Raw genomic sequence first — 17,192 nt, forward strand, 5'->3', positions numbered from 1 at the left:
CAGGCCACGGCTGGGCTGAGGGAAAGTGTCCAGGGCCTCTGCTGGACACAAATGAGAATGTGCCCTGATACTGATATGTTCCAGGTGTAAGTGTACAGCCTTGTAGGAGGGGCTCAAACAGAGTGAGGAGTGCTGTGTTGCAGTTATTCACGATGTTGGAGGGCCATTCAGGGGCCCATTGTGATCGAGCCAGCCCAGGCAAAGGGAAAGCAGCCCACTACTAGGGCTCAGTACATATGGGAAACAGATACAGCTCCTTTCACAGGTAATGGCCTAAGAAATCTAAAAGGAGCCCTGCTGATGCGAGTTGTGAGGTGGCGAGCTCTGGTGCAAGTAGCAGGTGGCCCAGGGGAAATGTGCTCAGGTCTGCAGCGAGCTCTGTAGGAGGTGCACACTAGTACGCCCCAGATATAGCAGTGCAGACAGCCTAGCCAGTGTATGGCGACCAGTGTTACCGGCACTCACCATATGTTGGAGGAGGCAAACCCTTCCCGCATCTTTCGATTTCTCTCCAGGGGATGGCGCGGCATTTTGGTGACCACCGAGTCGGCCAATGCAGCCCTGTGTCACATGTCCAATGGCGGACCACAGGAGGTTTGTGCACTCTCTGTTTCCGCTGATATGTATTCTGAGCCCTTAGGACGGGGGGACGGATTGTCACCGGGGTAATTCCTGGGGGCAAGCGGGAGCTCCGGCTTATGCGTCCATGTTGCCATGACCCCTGGTGGTTCCTCCTGCAGGCTATACTCTTAAGAGGGGTGTGAATGTGAGACAGCTGCAACCCAAACAGCAATAGTACATCACCCAATATAAAGCAAATGTCCAATCAAGGTTCTATACAATTATATATACTTTAATTAAACACACCAATATGCAATACAAACTGTATTAGAAAACACTAACAAAAACCCAATTGTGTAAAGAAAGACAGAGAAATTAAGACTTTAATGATGGAAGCACTCTCGATACTTAGCAGGTAGAAAAAGGCGATACACCACTTCAATGCTGTTAAAAGAAAATATGTATTTGGGGAAAAGGTGCAAAAGAGAGCGTAACAATTCTCTAGGGTCCCAACAAACAGACCATGGGGGTTGGGGCCTTTGAGCAGTAGCGTAATCAGTTATTTCCAGTTCTACAGCATGGAACCAGGCTTCTTATCTTTGCCTGAGTGGGTCGAGCCAGGTTTGGATGCAGTGACTTGCAGTGATCCATACAGGGAGCAGGTGTCGAGTCGGGTTCAAGGTGAAGCTCTCTGTGGTTTCATGCAGTATTCGAAGGATGTGGATCGATGGGGCCACCAGTGTCAGTTATGCGTTTGATCAGGTATCAGCAATGACAATTCTGGGGATACGAGGCACAGTTTGAGCTGTTGGGTGGTTCAAAGACTTCCTCAATGACAAACTTCTTGTTCTAATCTGGGAAATCAATGCAGTCAGCAGGTGCGGTGCTGTGGCAAACTGGTTCCAGGAGCGGCAACAACAGTTCAAAGAGGTTTGAAATATTTCCAAAGGCAGCATCATGCGTTCTGTTGGTTCAAATGTGCTCAAACACAATTGACGATGGTGTGCCATGGTGGAAGGCAGGAAACTAGTGCTTTGATTATTCAGTTGCTGAGAGTACTAATCCAGGGGCTCATAATAATAATAATATATTTCTTATATAGGGCCACACACCCATAGGTCTAAGAGCACTCAAATAACAGAAGCCATTATTATCCCACAGAATGGTACTCATGTTATCGACCTCAGAAAGATGAAAGGCTAAGTTGACCCCGTCGGGATTCGAACCTGCCACAGCAAGCGCTTAGCTCACTATGCTATTGGGACCGGCTAGAAAAGATGATTCCTTGTTCTCGTTCTCTCAACCTGGGGGAGGCTGACTAACACCTGCAGGAGTCCTTCAAATCCAGCGAGGTTCTGGGTTCCATTGTAGCTTGCAGAGGTGCAGGTCTTGCTCCAGCAGCAGCTCTCCCCCAATGTGCCCTGGGGATGGGTAAGGAGCAGAGCTTACCTCTGTCTTTAATCATTCCTTCTTCACCTCACTTGCTGAGGGCTTTGGAAAGATCAACACTCACAAAATAGTTCCAAGTGAAGCCTAGAAGGTCCAAAATGAATCAAAGAAAGTGGGGGAGACCTTTTCCTTATAAAGGCAACTAGACATAGTGATTGCTTAAAACAAGCCTACTTGTTAATCATTGTTAATGTAACAAGTGATTTGTGCCTTATTGCATCATACTCAAATGGCTTTGCTGTACAGGTAGTATTGGAGACAGGAAAGAAAGAAGGCCCAGAGAAAACTAAGACGGATCAAGGAATCCTTGCACCCTTTGGTTCTGCTTTGCCTGCCTTTCTAAATCCACCCCTTCTCTAGCCCTGAACTTCAAATGCCTTTTGGTATGCAACACCCTGTTGTAAGGCATGCCCCTTTGTTTAGGGTCCTTTGAAGCATGTTTCTCAAGACAGCTCCTGCTGAGTGCTGTCCTACTGGAGAGAGGTGTTACTTGACCTCACAAAGGATCAAAGAGAGGCTCCGTCTTTCCTGCCATTTGTCCTGCTGGTGATCAGTGACAGCATTTCGACTGGCAATAATCCAGCCTGTCCAGGCCTGGCAAGGCTCAAACGGTTGACATAACTTTGATACAAATCAGATTAGTCTTTTAATAATTAGGCATAGGTTTTATTTTCAAATTACCCTGCCACCGGGTTTGTAGGTTATCATATCATGGTTTCAGATCAGAGGTGCATATTTAAAGCAGCCCCTATACTGCAGTTACATTTTTGTCACAGTCGCTATCAAATGGGGAACTTTTCTACTCTGAACTGCTCTGTGCCTTTGGAGAGCAGGAGCTGCATATCAGGAGGATAATGCAGTAGGCATAGGTGTGCCTATGCTTTTGGCAAGGAGTTTAACTGAAAAAGGGGTTCTAGTTAGCAGTCCCTCCTTTTTTAGGTGGAATTCCCTGCATCGTTTTATTTATTTATACAAATCAAAAAATCCATAGTTTCTACACCCTTGCCAGGTGGCAATTCCTCACAATGACCAAGAAGCAGTGCACAGAGGTGGGTTAGTCTAGTGAAATCTGAGGAATTCCATATTGGTGCCATATTGTGGAGAGGAGCATTTGGCTGTGCATTTGATTGCAAGAAGATGCCGAAAAACACACAAAAAGATGGTTTCAGCTATGGAAATGTTGCCTGATTTGGTGACTTCCAGCAGCATGTGAACTGAATATGAGCCGTGCTTGGAACATGTGTCCACTGTGTGGCATGTCATACACATCTCTCAAGCATGTAGAAGGAATGTATGACACCTCCAATCTCAAGTCTGACCTACATACCTTGATGCAGTGTCAATATATATATATTACTGGTATACTGAAACCAAATATGCTACTATGAAAGTTGGCACTTTGCACTAATGGAAATATTCTGCTGGGGTACGAAGCACTTTAAGGATGTATTTTATGAAACTATTTGTGATGGTTTAAAGATGACGAAATTAATCATGTTTTTGGACTATGCACTTTATGTTTCATCATATATGCCGGTCATGTATAAGGCATCTGTGACGCATTCTACCATCTAAGATAGGCTGAGATGACATATGTCAATGTTTTGTTGCATTATGCACTTTACTCTTTTGAGAATACGCTGCTACTGCACCTGGCACTTTAGAACTAAATAAGGATGTTGCCAGAACACATAGCACCCCTACTTAGGACCTCTATGTGTAATGTTTTTTTAAATTATTAAGACATTCCAAGCATCTCGCGGGCACATGCCCAAATGCCATTTCCCAGCAAGGCGCTCTGATACTTGCATTGAATGCTAGAACATCAGCTAACTGGTCAGATTATGCTAGAGCTCTGTGGTATCCAAATGAAATTTCTTTTTTGAAAATATGTTTTTATTAACATTTTGTAGGTTATCATTGCAGACATTGCACCAAGAAACAAAATTACATTTTTAGAAAGCGTACCCACCAATAACCCTTTTATCCCTCCCACCCCCCACCCCCCTAGCCGTTTAATCAAAAATAGACTCTTGATTACGCATTTTGGAACACACTGCACAGTCCCAGAACACAGGTGATTGGCACATTTTGGCCACTTGTCCTTGGGCTCAATCTATTAAGACCCCCTTATGGGGGGGAAAAAACATGTCCCAGTTAATGGGTACCTTTGGAGTCCCCAACTTTACAGTACAACAGTGTTCGAAGGACAGAACCAGGTCCCCCGTGAAGACAGGGCCCTTTATGCACTGCGCTCATATCTTTCAAAGAATGGGAGCCAGAGTTCTCCGATGCTGGTTTTAGACTCATCCAGAACGTGTGTAAGGAATTCCATGTCATAAATCGCTCGGACCTTTGTGACCCATTCCTTTTCCTGTGGCATGTTTGGGTTTTTCCATTTTTGGGCCAGGCAACACCTGGCCGCTACGAGCATAACCTGAAGCATGTGGCCCTGGGTATCCTCCTGATCGTCCCCAACCCCAATCCCAAAGAGAAGTAACCAGGGGCAAAGGGGTCTATCTATCCCATCAACTCCCCTAATCCAGGATAGGACCTCGCCCCAATACATCTGTACCCTAGGGCATGACCACCACATATGAATATAATCCCCGGTGGTATTTCGACATTTCCAGCAGTGTGGGTCATAGCCTGGGATCATTCTGGATATTCTCTGGGGGGGGTAATGCCATCTGTGTAGGACCTTTAATGCTTGATGTCTGTATTGGAGGGACGTGGTTGAGCGATGAGCTCGGATGCACATCTTGGTCCATCTCCTATCATCTATTGCCACGCCAAGGTCTCTTTCCCATTGCGTTCGTGCTGGGGGGGGGTCCCTTGGTGTTGAGAACAAGAGGAGTCTGTACATCCGAGCTATCACCCCTCTGGAGCCCCGGGTGGAAATAATCATTTTCTCAAAATCTGTAAGGTCCCTCCTGAGAGTGTCCCCCCATGAGGGTTCTGAAAGGACTCCCTTAAGCTGAAGGTAACGAAATGGCGACAGCTTACCCAGACCCAGAGCCTCCTCGAGATCGGGGAGGGGCATGAAAGATCCACCCACCCATAGATGGCCGGTCCTAACCAGGCCCGCCTCGTACCAACTCTGGTATGCTGCTGGTTCTGCTATTTTGGCCAGGAATGGTGGCGCCCAAATGCAACTCAACGGGGAGGGCCAGGTCGTAAGCCACCTAAAGTAGCTCCCCTCCTTCCAGATCGACCAAAGAACCCCCAGCACTGGGTGTTCGTGTACCCTTCTAGGAATGCGTGTTCTTGGGACCCATAACTGCTCGTCGATCGTGACTGGGGCAAGAAGTCTGTTGTCCAGAGCGACCCACTGCTTTTCCGTCCCAGGATTAAAATGGTCAACCAGGATCCTTAGCTGGGACGCCCTGTAATATGCATCAAAATCGGGAAACCCTACCCCTCCCTCCTCCTTCGGTCTTGTCAAGACATCGTAAGAGATTCTGTGTTTTTTCCCCGCCCAGAGGAATCGAAGCAATACCCGCTTCATTGAGTCGAAAAAGGGCCTCGGTACCTGGGTGGGGAGCATCTGGAAGAGGAATAAAAACTTAGGGAGTATTACCATCTTAATCAGGTTGAGCCGTGCCATCCATGAGAACCCCGCCGCCGCCCACCTCTCAATATCTCTCTTGACGGTGGTCCATAGTGGGGTAAAATTGCGCGCAAAGAGGTCACCCGGATTGGATGGAATTTGGATTCCCAGGTACCGGAACCCCTCCCTCTGCCGCTGGAAGGGGAGGCTATCTACATATTGCATCTCAGATTCTGGCAACTGACCCCCCACGAATGCCACAGACTTGTCTAAGTTGACCTTGTACCCGGAGAGGTTACCATAGCGCGTCAGGGCCTGTAATAGATGAGGGATCGTCTGCGATGGTTTTGTAACGTACAGGAGAACGTCATCTGCGAACAGACTAATCTTGCAATTGGAGTCGCCCAACCGAACCCCTGTGATGGTTTCAGTGTTACGTACCGATACTGCCCAGGGTTCCATAACCAAGGCGTATATCAGGGGGGATAGTGGGCATCCCTGTCTTGTACCTCGCCCCAGGGGGAAGGGCTCTGACTTCGTCCCATTAACCACCACCCTAGCTGTTGGGGAGGAGTACAGTGCCGCCATCCAGCCCAGCCACCTCTGGCCCATCCCCACCGCAGACAAGACCTCTCCCATGAACTCCCAGCTCACCCTGTCGAAGGCCTTCTCCGCGTCTAGGGACAGGAGCAGAGCTCCCTCGTCCCGGATCTCCCTTGAGTACAGCACATGGAGAATTTTACGCATGCTGTCCGAGGCCTGTCTGTTAAGTATGAAACCCGCCTGGTCAGGGTGAACCAATCGTGGGAGGCTCTTCTCTAGGCGAGACGCCAGGATTCTAGTGAATATCTTGGCGTCAAGATTTAAGAGGGAGATGGGTCTATAGGAGCCACAATCTCTCGGGTCCCTTCCCGGCTTCGGGATAACCGTAATGAGGGCCCGAAGAAAGGAGGGTGGGAGCGTCTCCCTGTTTCGGATCTGGTTAAAGAGCTTGGCTAGGGGCTCCACCAGCGAAGGTGAGAACTGTTTGTAAAAATCCGCTGTGTAGCCATCTTCCCCCGGTGCCTTGCCCACTCTCAGCCTCTTGATGGCTGCCTCCACCTCGTCGACCGTTATGTCCGCCTCTAGTTCCTGTAGTTCCGCCTCCGTCAAGCGGGGCGGGGGGTTTTCCTCCAAGTAAGCCCGCATCTCCTCTATTGATGTTCCTCCCTGTTTTGTGTATAGTACCTTATAATAATCTGCGAAGGAGCCCGCAACCTCTGCCTTAGTATTAAGCATGGAGCCCTCCCGGCCTCTGATGGGGCCAACCCTTCTCTCCAGTCGACATCCCCTGGCTCTGCGAGCTAGCAGCGTTCCCACCCTGTCTCCCCTCTCATAGTACCTCTGTCGTGTGTATCTCAACTTCTTAACCACCTCCCCTATGAGAACCGTGTGTAGGGCCTGACGTTTCTCGCTCATTTCCACTAGGATGGATTCCCTGTCCGTCCCCCCCTGGTTGAGCCTCCCCCGCAAGCTTCCAAGGTCCGCCCGTATCCTGGCTTCGATGAGCCCCCTTTCCCGTTTACGTCTGGCTCCCTCCGCTATGAGGAGGCCGCGAAAAGTAGCCTTTGCTGCCTCCCACACCGTTAGCAAATCTGTTTCCCCATTATCATTTGTTTCAAAGTATGCCCCCATTTCGCCTCTCAGGAAGTCCCTAAAGACTGGGTCTCTGAGAAGCACATCATTGCACCTCCAGTGGGTTGATCGGGGGGAGATGGGGAGAAACCAGCTCGCCACTAGGAGCTCGTGGTCGGACCAGGTTATCGCCTCGACTCGTGGATCCGTGGCCACCCCGCCTCCTTCCTTAGAGGTCAGGAGCAGGTCAATTCTGGTGTATGTGTAGTGTGGAGGGGAGAAAAACGTGTAACCTCCCGGTTCTGGGTGTGCCGCCCGCCAAACGTCTTCCCAATAGTGTTCCTTCAGGAGAGCCTGGAATGAGATATTATCCTTGGATGTCGCCTTGGGATCAACCCCTCTGGCCGTCCACCAGTCTAGTTTGGGGTCCGCTACCAGATTGAAATCGCCCCCGAGGATCATGGCCCCCTCCGCCCACTCATCAATTACCCCCATAACTTGGGTTAGGAACCTGATCTGGCCAGAATTGGGTGCATAGAGGGTGGCCAGAGTGATACGTTCGCCCTCATGAGTGCCCTTGATTGCCAGGAACCGTCCCCCAAAGCCCCTCTTGGTTACAATATTGGAGAGATGGAATGTTTTATTCAGGAGGATCCCTACCCCCTCCTTCTTGGAGCTTCTGTGGGATGCCCAATAGTTAGATCCAATGTCCCTTCCCCTTATGGGTGATTCTTTGCCCTGTCTATAGTGAGTTTCTTGGAGGAAGAGTACCATTAGTTGTTGTTTGCGGAACATGTTACTCGTCAGGGATCTCTTGTTCTGGGAGTTAAGGCCCTTGACATTAAGTGTGCCTATCTTGCCCTCAACCATTGTCGTATGGGGATGCCCCCTCTGTTTGTCCTGTGTCGCAGTGTTTCCCTATAGTCTGTTTCCGCATTGCGAGCCCTAGTTCAATTCGGCTATTCCCCCCTCCCTTCCCCAATGTTCCGCTCCCCCCCTCCCCCACCCCATCCTCCCCTTTCACCCCCTCCCCCCCTTCCCTTTTCCCTTTCATTGTAAGGCGTCCGTCCACGCCCCCCAACTGGTGTCGGGGTTGGTCAACGAACCACCAAGGACTCTTACCCCAGCCCCGGGTATTGCTTATATTAGGGATCCCCAACTCTTGTTTTTCCATCTATATCGACCCCAACCCTTACCTCGGTGGGGGTAGTCAGCGCGAGAGCCAAAGAGCCCCCCGGCCCCCACACCCACCTCAAAGTTTAAACTCAGCCCCATACCAGGAAAACCACAACAAAACCATTAACATTGCATCAAACTGCTTCCCGCCCCTCAACCTGGCGGGCTAAAACTCACGCCGGCGTGGCGCCCAACCCTGGCCCGTGAGGCCAGGCCTCAATTTCCGGCTCTGCCAGAGCCTAGAACACAGGAACCTCCATAGCGATCCTCAACCCCTGAGAGAGTGCTATAGTCATGAGTTCGGGTGGTCCTCGGAAGCCGTTGGTGGGTGTCTTGTTTTCTGGAATTTACGAGTACCCTTGACCTTGGACTTGCCGCTGAGCTTTCCCGGGCCGACCGGGCCCCTAGGGAGGTCCTGGGTGCCGCCCACTCTACCTCCAGAGGGAGCAGGGATGTCGCCAAGTAGGTCATCTGTGGCCCTCTGGATGTCTTCCTCCGAGATCAGATGATACTTCTCTCCCTGCCATTCAAACGATAAGCTAAAGGGGTGGCCCCAGCGGTATCTGACCCCCTTCCCCTGTAGCCATCTTGTGAGGGTGCCACATTTCTTCCTCATTAGTAGGGTGAGGGCTGAAAGGTCTTGAAATATGGACACCCTAGAGTCCCCGTATTGGATGTTGCCTAAATTCTTCGCTTTCTCTAGGATCTTGGCTTTGTCCCTGTAATGATGTAATCTAGCCAGCACCGAGCGCGGGCCCCTGCCCCCTCCGCCCGCCCGATGAACCCTATCAAATTTGATCTCGCCTCCAGCTTCCTCACCCAGGGCAATCCTTATAATGTCCAACACTTTGCCCTCCAGACCTTGTGTAGTCTCGCCCTCAGATTCCGCCAGCCCAAAAATGCGTAGGTTGTTCCTCCTTTCTCTATTTTCCATATCGTCTACTTTAAACCGAAGTTCTTCCTCCCGCCGTTGCATATCCAGGAATCTGACCTCCATTTGGGTCTCAAGAAGCGCAGTGGAGAGCTGATTGTTTTCGACCCCCTCCATCCGATCCTCGAGGGTGGTGACTTTGGTGGTAAGATCCGCCAATTTGGCCCCCATGTCTGTTCTCATCCCGCGAATCTCCTCTAGAATTATCTGGATATTGTTCTGTATAGCCCCAAGGTCGGGGGGAGGGGTAGAGGCGCACCCCGCCGCCATCTCGCCCTCAGAGGGCACAAATTGGTATTTAGCGAGGTTCTCCCTCCAGCTCATGGGAAGAGCATTCCGGTGGGCTGTGGTTGGTGTGACCTATCCAGCCCACAGTTTTGGTCATGGGAGGATGCAATATGTAGTTGGCCACCCCGGAGGCGGGACGGGCAGGTGCCTGGTGGGCAAATGTTCCCCCGACGACAATCCCGGGCGGCGGGGGTAGCCACGCCGAAGTTTTCGTGTGTGGAATGTGGCCTAGTAGAGAAAATGGGGGTCCGGTGTCGGTGGGGTCCTTTGGTGTGCCTCCGGTGCCCTCTCTTCCCACAATGTGCTTACTGCGTTCTGGTGGGGTGGGTCTGATTAACCTCCCCCCAATAGTCCGTGGTTCCTGATACTTCTCCGTGTATCTGCCTCTTTTTCGGAGGTCTCACCTCCCCGGGTTCCACCTTGACAGGCAATCTGGGTTCACCTCCCTTTTCTGCACTCTCTCTATCATCAGAGGGGGGGGGGGGAGAGCCAAAGCCGGGGCGAGAGAGAGGGCGGTGGGGGGGGGGCGCTCCAGCGTCGGCCCCCTGGTCCGTTGATGTATTGGGGGCCGCTGTGGTCCCACCTCAAGCCCCGCTTGTCCCAAGACTGGGGGGGGCGCGCTCCTGCGTCGGCCCCCCGGGATTCACTGATGCAGTGGGGGCTAGGGCCGCCACGGACCCGCTTCGGGCCCCGTTCGTCCTCCGAGAGGCGGTGTCCCGCGTGGCACCAGAGCGGTGCCTGCCTCTCTCACGGCCTCCCGTGTACGTAGGGGCGTTTGGGGTCGCTGTCCCACGCCGAGCCCCGTGCGTCCTCAGGCACGGAGGCTGGAGCCCCTCTGGACCCGCGGGTGCACCGAGGGCGGCCTCACCTCTCGCGCCGGGCCGACGCGCCACACTGCCGGTCCGGGCTTCAGGATGTATCCTCGCTTTGGCCGCAGGTCCCACCTCGGGTTTCCGCTTCGGCCTCCGCACTCTCTGCGTCGGGTCCCTCCTCCTCCGGGTTTGGTGCGGCCTGCGCTGCCCACAGTCAAGCTCCGCTCCAGGGTGTGGGGGGAGGGGCCGGCCGATCTCTCGGGCGGCGTAACTCGGCGATGCCTTGACGGACGAGGGTCGGAGTTGGACCCAGTTGGTGGCCGAGGGTTCCCACAGTCTCGTGGGGGGGTCTCGAGGAAGGTGGGGCCCCCACTCTTCTTCGCTGCCAACGATTACCCGGGGCTGGGTACGGAGCTCTTAGCTCAGGCGGCCATGTTGCCTGCGCCCCCTGGTGGCCTTCTCCAAATGAAATTTCAATCATTAAATCATGCATTCCCTGAAAGCAGACCACTTGGTGGGTATTTGCCTCGCAACCAGATATCCAACGCTTAAATAGGCAACACAATACATGTTACCTCCATGTCTGGAACCTAATCACCTACATATTAAATTACAAAATACACTACGCTAAAATGGCCGAAAATGCAATTTTGGGTTTGCAGTAATTTAGGAAAACTAGTCCTTTTATTGTGTTTTCACCTACATCTTCAGGCCTGCCTTTCCTTCTTGTTTTTAAATGGGTGCTTGACAATAAGGCAAATCGTTGTGAAAAAGCGGCGAGTTGGCCGCGGAACACGTGAACGTCTCAGCAAGCTAATTGCTACACTTGGGAGGACCTATGTATTTTGATCTTTTTTTGAATTTTTAAAGGATTTACATTTTTGTAAACTGTACTATTTTCCCTGGCTTGAAAAATAAAGGAAGATATTTTTTGACAACAGAGGTGTGGACCCGGCAGCATCTTTTCCAAATTGGATTGGTTTGCCCTAATTCCTGTGGAGAGTGCAGCTCGAACTTCCTGCATGCAAGGCAGAATCGTGAACATATATATATATATATATATATATATATATATATATATATATATAATGGCCTGCGGTAGCGGCCATGTAGTTATGGTTAAGTTTCTAAACCCATAGGAAGAGTACTTTTTGGGTGACTTATAACTTTGCTCCCCCTGGATGAATCCTCACCAAACTTTGCAACAAAAGTATATTGTCCACTCTAAATTGTTTTTCCAAAGGTTGGTGAGGTTTGGTCCAGGGGGGGGTAAAGTTATAGGGGGGAGACCTAAAATTTCTTTTTTTCCCATAGACATAATGGGAAAAAACGTTGCTCACGCTTACAGCCCAAACCGCTGGACGGATTTTCGGCAGGAGCAGCGGCTTGGTCCCGAAAGCATGATTTTGTTAATTTGGTATAAATCCGTCCAGTAGTTTTCTTTTAAATGACCAAAACGTAAGGCAAAAAAATGTGTGATATCTATGTCCGCTCCGTGGATAGACTTCCCTGTTCGCTCCGTGGACAGGACACTGATTGGCTAATGGACTTCTGTCATTTCAGCGGACACACAACGTGTTCGCTGATTGTTTGGCGTGAAGTGTGAAGTGCGTCAGATTTTTGGAAATACCCGCCATCTTGGATTCACAGACATTGTCCGGTGTCCGCGGGCATCGAAGTAAAAACATGTTAAAAAACACAACATTGCACTTGTCAAATTTAGGAAATAATCTCTGGGGAGGTGAGTGCTGATGAGGATGGGATGGAATATGGCTGCAAGAAGCAAAAAAATTGGTGTATTTCACCACAAAAGTCTGCGAACAGTCCTGTGAAAGTTTGCGGACACCTCTGCATTACTGGTTTGGTGAAAAGCAGTTCTTGGATGGTTTATAGCTTTGGTGCCACTTGATGGAACTGCATGTAATTTAGCAATTATATTCCTGACCTGATCCTGAATGAGTTTGCAAAGTTTGGTGGGATTCTTTAAAGAGGGGGCACAATTAGAGGGGGGTCCCAAAATAATGTAAAAGCTTATAAATGAGGTGCCATTTGATGAATCTACACTTAATTTGGCAAACTGATAATAGATCTAGAGATAAATGTTTTTGCGAAGTTTGGTGGGATTTTTTCAAGAAGGGGCAGAATTAGAGGGGGGTTACGAAATATTGTAAAGGCTTATAAATGTGGTGCCATTTGACAAAGCTACACAAAGGTTTGCAAAAAGTTTATAGATATAGATATAAATGTTTTCGTAAAGTCTGAATGGATTTTGTGAAGTGGGGGCTAAGTTATATGACGATTGTATGTGCATCTTTTGACACTTTTGAAAAAATAAAACATGGGTGAATTTCCAGCAAACTTGTGTAAGGAGCATTGAGAAGAACCTGAAAGAATGGTTTTGCAAATGTGCCCATGTTTTATTTTTTGACAAGTGTCATAATGTAGGTACAAAAAATAGTGATATACCTTTGGTGACTGAGGTGTAGTCTGTGTCCATGTGCAGTGGCCAGATTGTCCCGGTCATGGAATAAGGTCATGATCTGGACAATCTGGCTAATGGCCATGACCACTAGGGACAAAACATGGGGTTAAAGTGGCCATGTCGACCTGGGACTGTCTTTGTGGTAAAGTTATTCAAAATTGGGATACATTTGAAAAGGAAGAAAAATGTGCTTGTGCTAACATGTTCATAGAGTTCTCTTTTTGCCTTCTGCAGGCTGCCATGGAAAGCGAAAAGGGGCCCTGTATGGAACCCTACCTTCCCTTTCCATGGTGGCCATCTTGGAAAAGGATTTTCCTTCCTACACCGGGACGCTGCAGGCGTCCCGGTGTAGGAAGAAAAATCCTTTTTTTAGCACCCTGGGTTCCCGCTTGGGCTGATAACTTGGATGCCAGGCCGGTATTCACCGTTCCATCCCTGGAGCGGAGGATAAACGCCACAATATTGCCATTAGCATAACACAACATGCAAATGGAAATGTTGGAAAATCTTATTGGGTCTATGTACTTTACTGAGAAATATAAAGTAGATGTAGTCTATACGTTTTTTTTTTGTTCTATTTTTTTAACTGTGAAAGGTGGTTCCTAAAGGAACATTTCTTTGTTTTTGGATGCATTTTTTTTTTTTTACAGGAGAGCTTAGAACAAAAGGTGGGCAGGGAAATGAGGGAAGAGGCACCAAACACTAATATGGAGGGACAGGTGAACAGGGAAAATGTTTCCACGTGTGTTATTTCTAAGGTAGGGGGCAGTGTTTCTCATGCTCCTTGATTACAACAGTTGTGGTGTCTCTTGGGGAGGAGGGATGGCATTAGCTTATTCCATTTAAAGATAAATAGCAGTGTTGCTAAAAGTATGTACTGTGAACTAGATTGCTAATGGATGAGTAGGAATAGGTGTTGGAGCTGTGCAAGGGAAGTTTTGAAGTTTTGAAGTTGAAAGTTCCTAGATCAGTAGAAAATGCAGTTCCTAACTGTCCGCGAAGCACAGATCTTTTCGTGAAGTGCAGACGGGTTCTCGGACACGTCATCATGCCGCGCTCCAGCATATGGTCATGTGGTACTGTCCAGAAGGTCCTCAATGAAGTCAGATGTTCGTAGACGTTATGGTTAAGTTGCACTAATAAAAACCTATGAAATTCCATGAAAAAAACTTTGTTAAGGGGACGTTATGGTTAAGTTTCACTAATAAAAACCTATGAAATTCACTGAAAAAACTTTGTTAAAGGGACATTATGGTTAAGTTGGCTCATAAAAACCTATGAAATTCAATGAAAAAACTTTGTTAAGGGGATGTTATGGTTAAGTTGCGCTACTGAAAACCTATCAAATTCAGTGAAAAAACTGTTAAAGGGACTTTATGGTTACAAGTAAAACCGAAAAACCCCTGAAATTCGCCAGTTATGGTAAGCTAAGCAACCATAACTCGCACCACCACCGTGCACTGCTAAGAATAACATCCATGACATCAAAGATGACATCACAACTATGATTGATGACATCACATGTCTAGCCCTTTCTTTTTTTGTTCACTGACATATCTAGGCCAGGTGAGTTTATTCACTGACAGTCAGTGAATATTCAGAAGGTATTCCATTTGCAGACGTTGCTATTCTCACATGTTCTTACAGTACTTTCCTTAGAATTCAATCGCATCTTATGATGCACATACATAGGGGAAGAAGCAGTCCTGAAACACAGCAATCATTTCTATACGTAAAGATAATCATGTTGGTTATACACAGTGGCTCATGATACTGCCTCTTGTTTACTTACTTTACTCTCCCTCTATAAGCCCCAGATGTGTATACATTGTGGTCTCTTAATGTTTTGTGTGTAGTAGTACAAGCATGTAGTAAGTGATGCATTATTACCTACTTATAGTATATGTTACACAGTATGCAAAAGTGTGATACAGAAGCATTCACCATCTTACTATCCAATATGGGAACATTTGAAATATTACATCTCTATGGTGTATGCTGCAGCCAATGACTATGTTTCTGTATGCGTAGGTTCCTGTTCTAGAAACAATACTGCAATGGAATGTTCTTTGGAGCAATACATTGCATAATCAAGTATGTAGTTCATTACACATCTCCAGATGACCCCTTGCCAACATTACATTCACAACCCCTTGTAGGGACTTCCTATGAAAATTAAATGCACATGTGATGTCATCAGTGATGTCTTCAATCATATTTGTGATGGTGTTATTCTTAGCAGTGCACGGTGGTGACACAAGTTATGGTTGCTTAACTTACCACAACTGGTGAATTTCAGGGTTTTTTTGGTTTTACTTGTAACCATAACGTCCGTTTAACAAAGTTTTTTCACTGAATTTGATAGGTTTTTAGTAGCGCAACTTAACCATAACGTCCCTTTAACAAAGTTTTTTCATTGAATTTCATAGCTTGTTATCAGTGCAACTTAACCATAACGTCCCCTTGACAAAGTTTTTTCATTGAAAAAAAAAAAAAAAAATATATATATATATATATATATATATATATATATATATATATATATATATATATATATATATATATATATATGGTATACAACCCCTGGACCAAAAGGCACAAGTCACTAACCTTTTTAGTGGCGAGGTTTGGAAAGTGCATAACCTCCAGCTGTCTACAACATGAAACGTTGATTTGCCACAGCTCAAATATGAATTCATGTATCACAAATATTAAGAGCAGCTAGGCCAAGCACCTCAAAGGCAAGATGTAGGATTATCGACCATCCAGTCAGAAAAATACACATTAACCCCTCTCAAAATAATGATAATGATGTGTTATTTATGTAGCGATTTCACCAAAACGCTTTACATAGAACATATTTACATTCAAGATCACCCAATCGAAGTTGGTACTCATTTATCGACCTCAGAAGGATGAAAGGCTGAGTTGGACTTGCTGGAGTTCAAACCTACGACCTGTAGATGACAGCAGCAAGCGCAAAACCCACTGAGCTTTATTACCAGCTGGGATAACTCAATGAATCATGTAGGTTCAATGCGTATACTATGGTTGTGCCACTCAACATCACCTGCCTACTTACCTGAGACACAGATTATTATAAAATATCTCTGCTGCGGATGGCATACAGTGAAACCTATTGCTCCTCTGCATCGACTATAAAACATTGCACCAAAATCACCAAGTCATTCTAGCCTGCAAGCTGTGGAATGTATGTGTAAGAAATCCCACAGCCCAAAAAAATATCAATAGCCGTCCACCCCTGGCTTAATTTGGAGTGTTTTCAATAGCCACGATCCAGATGTCTCAACCTCTAAAAACAGGTTGATAAAGCAGCCTACAGAAGGTTCCTAATAAAAAAAATCATGCTGCAACCAGCTGCAAGGTCTTTATATGTCAATAACAACCAATTCCTGCTGGCCAGGCCCACAACCCAAGAGCTGTACAACCGACACATGCTAGCAAACACACTTGTTTTTAGCACTGCTGCGCATTACCTGTGTTTGTATTTCTGTCAGCATCTATTGTGTTCTTATGTTCATATCAGAATCTATATACGTTGTCCCATCAGTATTTTTAACATGTCATTAAAACCCGATTCCCAGTCGCCACACCCATAGGCGTGACCAGGGAGTGGCCTGGAGTGGTATGTACTACCCCTGGAATCTGATTGGCCACCGCAGGTGCCACCCCATTATCCTAAACTATGATCATTAAACTTTAAACACAAGAATGTAAGACACTAATGTTGGTAATTAAAGTAGATATGGGATGTTGGGCCACCCCAGTCAAAAGCGCCTGGACACACCACAGGCCACAGCATGTAAGCATTCAAAATAATAGCTATTACCTTTCTTAGACTTTGCACCAATTTTCAGCTTTGAAGGCCATTTTATCTCAGTGTTGGTTTCCTCCATTACCTGCATGCAAATATCAAAATGAATACATGATTACTTCTTCAAGACGTAGCAGAGTTTCACTGTCTGCACTTGAAGAGAGGTCATTGTTTTGTGTATTGTGATATACCGTCCATTCTGTGATTACTATTTATGCTCTGAAATAAGTGATGAATTCCTCATTGGAATGACTTTGTGACACACATGCAGAAGGACACACACCCAGTTTCACGACTTAAAGTTTCTGCAGAGTGACCCTTGCACCCTTCCGTTCACTCTGTGTGGTGACTGCCCACACACATCTTAAGGCTAACAGGGACGTCATTTCACCAAAATGCCTGGAGCAGCGGAAGTGACATCACACGACCCTTGACCCCCTGATGACATCACAGGAAATTATGTGATCTGACACCACCCCCAAGTGACATCACGG

At 47.6% G+C, this 17,192-nt stretch overlaps 1 protein-coding gene across 3 annotated transcripts in view; it reads right to left on the reverse strand.

Annotated features, from left to right (window-relative positions):
* The window catches only part of LOC138581348 (protein bicaudal C homolog 1-A-like), a 361,089-nt gene that overhangs the window by 204,023 nt on the left and 139,874 nt on the right, over positions 1–17,192 (reverse strand). For all 3 annotated transcript variants that reach the window (XM_069652613.1, XM_069652612.1, XM_069652614.1), the window contains exon 3: positions 16,714–16,783. In XM_069652613.1, coding sequence (XP_069508714.1) covers positions 16,714–16,783 — 70 coding nt within the window. The remainder of the gene's footprint in view (positions 1–16,713; positions 16,784–17,192) is intronic.

This window comes from Ambystoma mexicanum, chromosome 3p (genome assembly GCF_040938575.1).
Source record: "Ambystoma mexicanum isolate Mex_15411 chromosome 3p, UKY_AmexF1_1, whole genome shotgun sequence".
NCBI classification, from domain to species: Eukaryota; Metazoa; Chordata; class Amphibia; order Caudata; family Ambystomatidae; genus Ambystoma; species Ambystoma mexicanum.